At 48.1% G+C, this 12,005-nt stretch overlaps 1 protein-coding gene across 1 annotated transcript in view; it reads right to left on the reverse strand.

The window, feature by feature from the left end:
• ITPKA (inositol-trisphosphate 3-kinase A) overlaps nt 1–10,596 on the reverse strand; it is a 52,450-nt gene extending 41,854 nt beyond the window's left edge. Inside the window, exon 1 of the mRNA XM_067557950.1 lies at nt 10,014–10,596. Coding sequence (XP_067414051.1) covers nt 10,014–10,511 — 498 coding nt within the window. The 5' untranslated portion in view covers nt 10,512–10,596. The remainder of the gene's footprint in view (nt 1–10,013) is intronic.
• Between the last annotated feature and the right edge of the window lie 1,409 nt (nt 10,597–12,005).

Consider the following 12,005-nt stretch of genomic DNA (forward strand, 5'->3'; position numbering starts at 1 on the left):
GTGTATAACTCAGTCCAGGTCATCATCCACCAATATAGGACAAGGTCTCCTAAACAACAAGAGATAATAGCAGCATCCGCGAGTGACACTTTCTATGTGACCACTTAGCACCAGCGAGGAACTAAGAAGCTCAACTGCCCTTCCACCAATGGAGACTGCACCGTGGCTGCAAACGCTTCTAAGTACTTTCCTCTGCCTGCAAGCATCACCTCAGTCTTGCTCAGGTTCAGCTTCAACCAGTTGTTCTTCACCAGAGAGCTGATCTCTTCCAAGCATTAAATCTTGCTGGTAGGGGTAGGGTTTTGGGCAGTGAAGGATATGTAGAGCAGTGTGCTATCTGAATGTTGCCGACACCTGAGTCCATGTCATCTGACCAGTTCTACTAGTGGTTGCAGGTAAATGTTGAAAAGGACAGGAGAGGGAATTGATCTTTGTGGAACTAATGCAAGTGAAAGATCTAATGATGGGAAGCTGCAACCCCATCTCTATTGCTGGATGTGTCACTCCAGGAAGGATGTGAACAATTTTATTGCATTCCCCTGGATCCCTGCCACATCTCTAAGATGAGACAGCAGTCTCTTCGTCAACAGTGTTGAATGCTGCACAGAGGTTCAGGAGGATGAAAATGGACCTCTGCCAACCATCCACTAGCAGCAGGAGATCATCCATCAGTGCCCCTACCCTGGCCTGAATCCATACCGTACTGGGTCTAGAATGTTAGTTTCAGTGAGACGTGCTTGCAGTTGGCCTTCAGCTGGTTTCTGTATAAGCTTGCTCAAGAACAGGTGGTTTGATACTGCAAGGTAGTTGGCTAGAACGGATGTATCCAGGATGGGTTTCTTCAGTGTTGGAAGTAAGAAGGGAAGATTCTGCCCCTAATGTAATGTTCAGAGAGTTTATTGGTGCAGAAAGAAGAAGCTGCTTGCCAAGCTTTATCCCAATAGCATTCCCCATTAGTGATAGGACGAATCAGTTAAACATAGGAAGTGATATACAGACAGAGAGAATAAAATCACTAGAAAATTACCGGATGTATAGACAGCCTCCCAGCATCTTCACTGTACTGTTCTATTGCTCATAGATAAATATAGGGTGAAGGGATGAAGACTAACTCCTGCTCATCAAGAGTGAATATGCAATATCTGTCTGTCTGCTGTGTACTTGTTAGAGGGGACACGGTCACTAGGATAAGGCAAGAATGGCAGTTCCGAAATAACTGAAGTCAAAATCCACCCTGCCTGAGCTCCACCATGTAACAGGCTGACAGGTTGGTTCATTCTGCCTCTGCCCCTTTCTCTGTGAAATCATGTGTGGTCCCTGGTTATTATACATAAGTGTTACTAATTTCAAAAGCACCAAGGTCACTAAACTTGGGCCCTCACTTACTTCCATGGTGTGACAGATGCCGAGTCCTAAGAGATGGGTCACCACTCTGATCACTGTAGCCTCTACTGCTTTCCCCAGCAATGGCTGACTGAGGAAATAGCTAATCAGATGGGGAAGAGGGGTGAGTTAAGGAACTAATTGGTCCCTCAGCTGACTAGAGTGATAAAAGGCAGCAAAGAAGCCTCAGGAGGGAAGGGGGAGGATGGAGCTAGTTGTGTCACACTGAAGCAGATCCCAATCAAAGGAGATCTCTTTTCTCCCTGGGCCCTGATGAACGGGGGCTGAAGGTAATAAGGTTGTAAGTACTTGTTGTATTGCACTGTACTGGTGTTGGTGGAGGAGAGCTGAATAAGTTATATGGAGCAGAAATTAAAAGAAGGGTCTGGGTGGTTTCTGCAGTGATCAAGGAGGAGGGGGAGAGACATACACCCCATTACAAATAGGAGCTTGTCCAGGACATTGATTCCCCAGCTCTGAACATGGAGTAGACTCTGCCATGGCTGGTTGAGCAGCAAAAAGAACCGCAAAAGACTGTGCAGATCTTCCAGCAACTTGAAAGACGATCCCTGCTGGTGTGGCAGACAGAGTAGCAGAAGAGGCTGCAGGAATTCATTAAAATGCAGGTGCAACAACAATTGCTACAGAAGTTCGTGAGTCCCAATATGGAGATTGGGAGTGATACACGCGGAACGACTTTATGCAGGATGGGCCCAACTGATGACCTGGATACCTTCCTAGTAACATTTAAGAAGGTGGCCATGGGAGCTGGATAGGATGGGGAAACATGGGTCCTCCACAGGGTACCAAATCTCACCAGGGACACTCAGGCAGCTTTTATCTCCATAAGCGAAGAACATACCTGGGGCTATGATGTCCTGAAGGTGGTTGATTTAGACCACTTGGAGCTGTCCACCAAAAAGTACCAGCAGAAATTTTTGGCCACTAGATGGACTGAAGGGGTATGGCCCAGGGCAAATGAACAAAAGCTAACAGACTGAGCTGCCCATTGGCTAAGGCCAGATATTTGACCTGTACGTGAAATTATGGACCAGGTGACACTGGAACAATTTCTCCAGAGCCTCCCTGAGTATACTAGAGTCTGGGTGAGGAGACACCAGCACAACACCCTGGAGGCTGCAACTGAACTCTCCAGAGTTCCTAGAAGCTGACTCTCCCAGAAAAGAAGTCCAACCATGTAGGAGCCCAGAGCCAGGGAGTAGGGGTAGCGAACTGAAAACCCCAAGAAGAAAAAGGGAGGAGGCGAAACAAACTCTTTCACGGAATAGTGTGAATCAGTGTAGAAGGCCAGAACATATAAAAGAGGACTGTCCCAAAATGGAATGAGGGTTTGCAGAATTCTGTGGATGGACTGGGAACTCAAGGGCAGGATTAAAAAGGAAAATGTCTACTGTCCCTATAAAAATGGAAAGGAGGCATCAGAGTGGGGGACTGGGATCACGGATGCTTCCTCGGGATGTTTGTTGATCTGGGGGGGATTTAGCGAAGCCCCACCAGAGGATCCCAGAAGAAAAAGGTAGAGTCACAATACATTCATGGGGAGAGGAAACTCTGCCCAATTGGAAGGTAAGGTCATAAGTATTAGAACTATTTTACTGCACTGAACAGGCATTGGTGGAGGGGACTTAAATAAACTACAGGGAGCAGACATTAAAAGATGAATCTGAGCAGTTTCTGCAGTGATCAAAGACATGGAGAGATGTACACATAGGAAGCAAACTCCAAAGGGACTGACTCTTAGCTGAGGGAACCCTAGCCCTGAACATGGAGGACTGGATCCAGGAAGGCACTCAGGCGCCTGAGTCTCAGTTTTTGCTCTGCTGCAACCCATAATACTCTCACCAAACCCTGCAGGCACCTAACTCACTCAGCACTCAGGTTTTCAGGTAAAAGTTCACACCTTTGGATATGAGCACTGCTTCTAAGCATTCAGATGCCTATTTCCTGCCTAAGCCCCGCAGTGATTCACAAACCAGGGAAAAGCTGCCATTTGGCCAGCTGACTCGCTCAAGGGGCCTGATCCAGTAGACATGCGCAGAGGTGGCCTACTGGCATGCATCACATTGAAACACCATTAGTGGTGGTGATGTATGCCTTATAACTCTTAGCCCAGTGGCTACAGCACTCCTCTGGGATGTGGAAGACCCAGATTTAATTCCCCTCTCTCTGCTAAAGGGAGAGAAAAGAATTGAATAGGGGCCCCATCCTCTCAGAGGGTGTGCTAACCACTGAGCTATGGGATATTCTAATGTGGGGCTCTCTCTGTCTCTCCTCTTGAAGCTGTTCCACTGTGGCTAAATAGAGTGACTGGAGCAGGGGGACTGGACCCAGGGTCTCCCACCTCCCGTGCAGATGTCCTAACCACTGGGCTAGAGAGTTGTCCTCTCTGTGGCCCCATGACTGAATCAGAATTACCGGAAGGTAAAATGACTTGCTCAAGGTCACAAAAGTGAGCCAGCAACAGAACCAGGAATAGAAATAGGAGTCGCTGGCTCCCAATCCATTGCTCTAACCACTAGACAGCACTCCTTTTAGTTGTGTGTGTTGCATGGCACCACTTCTTATGAGTATCCTTCACCCCCACTGTAAACCCATTCCAATACACAAGAAATCTGCCCAGAGATTTTTTTTAAGAACTAACCCCTCCTTACACATTGCTACATCTCCTTATGACGCAGACATGTTATTTTTCTCCCCATGCTCCAAAAACACCACACCTTGCAAACAGGTTTCAACGGCATTATGAAAATACTAGGAAGAAAACACAAACCACTCAATCTTTCCATGAACAGTTACACAAGAGTACTGTATCTGCTCCTCCCAGTTCATCCTGCCAGGCCAGGCAGGAACTGTATCTTTTTACATTTTTAAAATAAAAACCATGACAAGAGACTGAATGGCTTAGGGGATTAATAATGGAGTAAAGGGTCTTTTAACTCCTAAGTCATAACTTCAAATCCACCACAGATCAGAAATAACTAAAAGGCTAATGGAACTAAGGGATATTTAGCAGACTATTAGAAATGAGTTGCTGGGTCTTATTTCAGTTCCAGCTGGACAAATGCCCACATTAAAGATAGGAGACCACAATTTAAGAACATAAAAACACCAATGGTCCATCTAGTCCAGTATCCTGTCTTCTGACAGTAGCCAATGCCAGGTGCTACAGAGAGAATGAATAGAAAATCACTTAGAAATCCATCCCCTGTCATCCACTCCCAACTTTTGGGGGTCAGAGATTAGGGACACCCAGAGCAGGGGGTTGCATCCTTGACCATCCTGGCTAATAGCCATTGATGGACCTGTCTTGCATGAATTTATCTAATTCTTGGAACCAGTTAGCATCCATACTGTTGGCATGTCAGTACAGGAACTGCCATTTAAGTTTGCCATGTCAAAAGACCCAACTCTGGGTTGAGGCACATTAACAGAGTAATGGGGGAATGCTTGCACTACTGCTGTTCACATCATACTTGGTCTGTGAATAAAAAGAGGACTTCAGAGTACAGGGCTGTCACTGTCAATCCAGCACCTTTTAGAAACTGAAGTTCACATAATGTACAAAAAAAAAAAGTCCATTAGGATCCCCTCCCACCTCAGTTTAAAAATAAAAATTCTTCTCTTCTGGATTAGTTTATGTAATCTGCTCTTGAGCGGAAACCGCTCATACTTTTAGTCCTTAATTATGAAACATGTGTCTATTTTAAGATACTTTATTAAGGATAAAAAAGGAAGAGAGTGGAAAGATCAGCCAAAACAAATAAGCTTTATGTTAAATAGCCTTCTACCCCCCCAAAAGAACTTGTAGGTTACTATCACTGCAGGGAAGAATCTAATGCTTTTTCCTTCTTTCTGGCTGTCAGCTGTTCTCATGGTTACAGTTACAGGAATCTGTGGTTTGTGTGTTTGGCACATTTCTACCTAGTAAATCACATTCCTCTGTTAACATAACAAGGGGCTGCTGCACCACATCATGTCACCCTGAGCAAAACCCTATAAAGGGACTCTGTCCAACAGGGAAGTCCTAACCTGACCTATTTTTCCTTGTCTTTGTTTGAAAGCAGTTTTTAGAAATACTTGTGATTGTTTCACTCACTCCATAACTGTAAGTGGCTTGATTGGTCTCTCAGTAGAAGTTACCATGGTACATATACTTCCCAACAGGGATCTCCTATCTCACCAGGCAAAGTAGGAATGGGAAACTGCAGTGCCCATCTGAATGCATGGGAGAGCAGGTACTTTTATAGTTGTCATAGAGGATCCACTATGTATTTTAATAGTTGATTATTTTAAAACCTACTGCTTAATTAATCAAAAAACATAACTGCCAAGTAGCTGTGCAGCTCCATGTATGACATTTTATGCAAATTTAATAAATTGTACACAGCTACAAAGTCTGACTAACAGGGTAGCAACAGAACAAGCTTCCCACACACACTGCCCTGCCACAGTGCCCCAACTCTAATCTGAGGGATGTTCCCCTAGGGATAACAAGGATAATTTGGTCTCCATGGCCCGTGCAGTTTTTGGCTTCTATTCTGAGTTTGTCAATTAATACAAACCAAGGTGGTGAGTTTGGGTGGTGGGAGCTGGAACTCAGACCCACCAACTTCATCTCATAGTGGGGCCAGTAAACCTCCATCAGATGAGAACAACTTTTAATCCTTAACTGGTGACCTACAGCCAAAAAAGGCTCTAAAGCTCAGTAGAGGTGCCCAGAAGCACCCATTCCCCGGTTGAATGCAGTTATACCTTCAAGGGTGAAGCTTGTTTTTTGGAAAGATAAGTTTGATAAATCAAGTTCTGACCTTTCTGGTACATACGCACGTAGGGTCTTCCCTCTACACACACAAGCAAGATCTCCCCCAGGCACTGCTCTCAATCTCCTTCAAACAAACCCTGTTCTTAAAAGGGCAGCTCACATTAACCAAAATAAACACTAAATACAACAAGACAAATATTAACATCCAAACTCACCTCTAACTATAAGGCTTGGCAATATAAAGTCATTTCATCTGTTATCTCAAGGTCCTCCCACTAACATACATATATTTCACCCCATGAATCACAAGCCAGCCTTGAACCCACAATCTTGAGATACACAACATAGAATTCTACCAATTCTGCTGTCAGGGAAAGGGGGAGTTCATATTTTTCTCTATAAAGAACAGGCCATAAAAGCACACAACACACTTTGGCACGCATTTTCTATTTACTTACTGGTTCACAACTTTCTGTGAACATGCACTGGAGTGCTGACTATCAGGATTCCTGGCCCTGGGAGCAGAGAATGATCTAGTCTCGTGATTAAAAAGACTATAGGAAGCATAATATGTCCAAACAGGATCATTCTGCCAGGATCAACCTGGGATATAAAAGCATGCACTTTAACTATTTGAGCTGAAGGACAATGCCCATTAGCATGCAGGTAGTAGCAGACTCAAACCTCTAGATGTGGTCCAACCACAAGAAGGGGAGAAAGTACCATACTGGGTACATCTACACTGCCCCTGTGAGGTGTAATTTCCAGCTCAGGAAGATGTACATACACTATCTGGAGAAGAGCTAGGGTACTAAAAATAGCAGCATGGGTTAGCTACCAAATTATGTACCTAGTATTTCAGATGGGATTGCACTCAAGCTGAAAGCCTGAGCCACCACCCCATGCCACAATGCTAATTTTAGCAAAGTAGCATGTGTACATCTTCAGGAGCTGGGAATTACACCTCTCAGCCACAGTGCAGACATAGCCACTGTTTTAGGATAGGTTAGACAGGCACAGAATTTGGCCCACTTCACCTGAAAGGTGGTGTGGCAAAGCTGATCAGCCTTGGATCTGTCATATTAGAGTCCAAGGTTCTAGTTGCAGCTTTGCCTACAAATAGCTTGCCCAGCCTCACTTATCTGTAAAATGGGCTGTCTCTCCTAATGGAGGGATCATGAGGCATTGGTTAATAAGGAGTGCAAAGCAGTATTAACACACAACACCTGCCAGGGCTGCAAAAGCATTTTAAAGAAACAGAACTTATCTTAATACCTGGAAAGTCCCTGATTTCCCATGCACTGGAATGGAATCTGTCTCTCTCCATCCTACCAGCGCTTGAAACATTTAAGATGGCTGCTTTCTATTTGTTTAAACATTTTTCCCCTATTAGCTAGCGTTCTTAATTATTTACTTCTATTTGTAATTAGACATAGTGCTTCCTCTGAACCCTGTCCAGATTTAAATAGTGCTAACCCCCTTAACAGGATTTAATGAGGGTAACACAGCTTACATCCATAATATACACTTATGTACCATATTTTAAAAATGTAGTACACAGAGCAGTATGCAGTTCTGACGAATGATTTAGGACCTGCTACTGCACCCATCCATTGAAGTGAATGGGAGGTTTACCACTGACTTCAGTGGTGCAGGACCTGGACCTAATTGCATCCAACATGATTCCTGGCTTGGAGGATAGTTTTGCTTCAGACCATTCTCAGAGATAAGTTAGCCTGGGGCCAGCACAGGTAGCATCTGGTTCTTTGTGTTGAGGAAGTGTTAATATCTGCTCTCTATTAACCACAAATCCAGCCTACACCTCTCAATGATGGATGTTCAGAGCTAACTGTGTTCCATCGTCATACCCACTCACTGCCTGCAATAGCAGGCAGGAATGAACTAGCTGATCTAATATTCCTCCCCACCCCCATCTTTAATTTCTATTATTCTGTAACTCAAAGTCAAGTAAAATGTCATGGGGTCACCAATACTTATACAAATATTAAAGTCATGCTGTAATAATAATAATAATTTGCCCTTCTAAAGGGGATTCCATCTGAGGGTCATAACTTTATAACTATTAATTAAGCCTTGCAAGACCCTGATACAAGATATTATCTCCATTTTACATAATTGGGAAACTGAGGCACAGAAGTCAATTTTCCCAAGGTAACAAAGCAAGTCTATGGGAATAGAATCATGGTTGCATAATTCCCTGGTCTGTACTTTAGCCACTGAACTATGCTTCCTATAATTTAATAATCCTAAAGCTTTCAGGAGAAGAATCCAGATGGAAGAATTACCTACAACACTATGTCACTACTTATGTTTTCCTGATTCAATTCATTGTCAGTGGCCCAGTGGTCATTCTTCCTGATTCAATTCATTGTCAGTGGCCCATCAGTCATGAATAACTCTATAATAATAAAACATTGGTGGGTCTCAAGAATGGTGGATGGAGGAATCGGCTAAGGATTTCAGTTTCAAGGCTCCCAGAGATTTGTTATAAACACTAAATAAAATATGGATTAACAGTATGAAAAACAACAACAACTGCATGCCTTCAAAACTGCCCTTTATATGTAAGAGCAGTTGCCAAATTACATAAGGGATTTACTGGGAAGAGTGTACTACTGCCAAAATGGACAAAAGCATGCATGCTAATAATTCCAAACTACTCCCAATTCCCTGTCAAGCTCACAGCAAGAAGTAGCTCAGAAACTGACAACCGGAGACTTAGGGACTGGGAGAAGCAGAAATATCTGCTGGTAGATGCCTGGAAAAATGTTATTTTTAAGCGCTGACAAAAGAGACTGAAAAATGCCTGTGATCAAAAAATTCCCCAAAAAATATTTTGTTTTTTAAGAGGTTGATGGCAATTTCATAGCCAGAAGAGAAACCCTGGCAGCACTTGCCTGGGTTGTCTGCATTTCAAGAGCCTCTGCTCCCTAGCAATGTTGTTTAAACCCAGAGAGAGAATCATGTAGCATCATCACTGATCAGCATAGCATGGTGGTTTTCCAGAGTTTATGTGATTGGGTAAGGGGAAAGGGGGGTTTCCTTTCCCTAAGGTCACTGAAACCTCGTTTAAAACACCACCAGACAGCGGTGAGCGCTCAGTGACCCCGTGCACATTCTGAGGCCATGGGACTGGAGGACATAGGCTGAATTGTGTATTTCTCCACGTCCGCAGGCAGGACGTGCTGCTGTTTGCAGTACAGCTCAAGTTAATACAGGGAGAGGAGTGACTGAGGGGGAGTAACTTATACTCCCCTGAGTTGGCCAGTGACTGATGTTGTAGGAGGGAGGGATGTGTTATCAAGTTGGTGTTTACCAGGGAGCGCAGTGCAGCTGAGAGCCTAATATCGCAGGCACCTATGCAACAAAGAGCCCTTGGGCTTAGATGAGGGCAGCCCTGTTTTCTTTGGAGCAGAGACTTCATTTAAAATGAACGTTGTGCTGGCGAAACAGCCAGGCTGACAGCCCGGGGGAGACCCGGCCCCAGAAGCGCAGCCGGGGCAGTGGAGGCCTCCCCTCTGCTAGCCCACCACAACCTAGCTAGCCGGCTGGCTTTTCACAAGGTCGCCCATCGCCGTAGTATCTGACCCCGGCCCGGTCTCCCCCCACACCAGCGCTCGCTCGCTCCACCCCACAGCCAGGAGGCGCCGGTTCTAGAGCGGCTCCCTACGGAGATGGCAGGGGCATCTGGAGCCGCGGGCCCACTGAGGCTTCTCCCAAGCGCCAGTCCCCGGGGGAGGTGGGAAGCAGCGGGCTGCCCAGGCTGGCTCCCGCGGTGTTCAGTACACGGCAGCCCGTAGTCTGCCGCTGGGGGGAGCCTCCCTACCTGGCTGATGTCCTCCCCGTGCTCCAGGTGCACGATGCCCTGGCTCCTGCCCTCCGTGTCGCTCAGCAGGTCGTCCTCGGAGTCCTCGAAGAGGGACGAGGAGCCCGTGGAGGACAGCGAGGAGTTGGAGAGCCTGCGGGACTGCAGCAGGTGCAGTGAGCTGTCCGTCCTCAGCCAGCCGCTCTCCGGATCGGGCGGGGGCCCTCCGGGGCTGCCCTGCGCCTCCTCGCTCTCCTCGGGGGTGACGGTCAGCTGGGGGATGACCGGCGGCAGCAGCCCGTTGGGGGGGCGGCAGCTCCTCTTGGCCGGGTCGGGCAGCCCCCTCGCCGCCGGCGCGGCGCAGCGAGCCTCGAAGAGCGAGCGCAGCTCCCCGACGGTCAGCCGCTTGCTCCGGTCCAGCGCCGGGCTGCTCTGCCAGACCCACCTAGAGTCCATGGCGGGGCCGGTGCGGGGCGCCTCCGTGACAGCGCTGCGGAGCCGGCGGCTGTGCGGCTGCATGGGGGGAGCGCGGCGCTGTCGGGAGCCCGGCCGCCCTTGCACCCGGGCAAACTTCCTGCTGGCTGCGTCTGCCGCGCGGAGCCGGGGGGCGAGGAGCGCCCAGAGTCATGTCCCAGCCCGCCCGCCGGGAGGCTCCGACCGAGCCGGAGCCGGCTACCCTGCCTCAGCCCGCCCGAGCCGCAGCCGGAGCCGGAGCCAGAGCCAGAGCCAGGTCCCCTATGGGCTGCTGGCTCAGTCACTCAGTCAGCCCGCCCGCGCGCGGCTGGGCTGGGCTGGGCTGCACGGAGCTGAGCTGAGCTGAGCTGCCGGAGGGAGGAGTCAGTCAGGCCCGAGCCCGCTCGCGGCTGCGGCTGGGCCCCTTCTCTTTTGCTTTCAGTTTCCACGGCGCCACCCAGAGATGCCTCCGGCGAAAGCTGCGGGGGAGCCAGGCCCGGCCCACAGCGGGCCCTGGGGCCCAGTCCCCGGCCTCGCAGACCCAGAGCCCCTCCGCACAAGCGGGGTGTGAAGGCTCAGCCCGTGCCATCGCAACGCTGAGTGGGGCTCCCGCCTCCATCTTCCGCACTCTCCTGCCCCGCTGAGACGTCCCCCAGCCTGTGCTTTTTGTCCCCGGGGATGGGTCTCCAGGGCCTGCAGCCACACACACACACCTTTCTAGTCCTGAGCCGTTACCGAGCTACCAGCGTGCCCACCTCTCACCTGCCCACATAGGCTTCGTGGCAAAACAGCCAACAGAAACACCCTCCCCTCTGCAAGGACCGGGTGCCTTACCCTTGTACACTGCTCCCACTCCCCGCCTCGGTCTCAATCCTGCTCTGCTCGACCAAGGGGGGTTCAGGCTCCTTTCCCCCTTAGGAAAGCCATGACCGGACGGACAACGACAGGGTTGGTAAGACCCAGCCGCCAAAATATCCCAGGCACATATTTCAGTAGTTCAGTACATGCTCCTGGGCCCAATTCTGTAACTTCAATAACTGCCTCTGTCCGGCTCCTGGGGCCCAATTCTGTGAAGAGCTAAGTCCCTCAACTTCCATGGGCGTTGAGGGCTCTCAGCACCTTGCAGGATGTGGCCCTGCTTTAATGTTTAAAGTGACTCTCTGCTAAGTAAAATACTTAGTGACTGTTGCATAATGTTAGTGACCCAGTTACTCAGTCAGGCTGGCTGAACTGCATTGTTCAGCAGCTGAATGTGCACCTGCTTTCCTCAGGGGGCTGTGCGTTTTGGGGTTGAGCAGGATACATTATGGGTATGTGAGGTTCTCACATATTTCACTAGTCAAGCTACATACTTCAGCATCCTCTGGCTGTTTTCTGACAGACTAGCATATTTTCTGTTTTGAAAGCTGTATAATATGTGATTTGGGCTCATATGCACCTGAGCTTAATTTGTCTCACTAGTTCACTACCGACCTGTACGTAGTCCAGTTTTTCTAACTCACATCCTATCAAGACACCCTCCTTTACCATATGGAATTGTATCTTGTTACATCAGAATCC

Source organism: Emydura macquarii, unplaced genomic scaffold, assembly GCF_026122565.2.
Source record: "Emydura macquarii macquarii isolate MOO-44397 ecotype Brisbane River unplaced genomic scaffold, CSIRO-AGI_Emac_v2 contig_1876, whole genome shotgun sequence".
NCBI lineage: Eukaryota > Metazoa > Chordata > Testudines > Chelidae > Emydura > Emydura macquarii.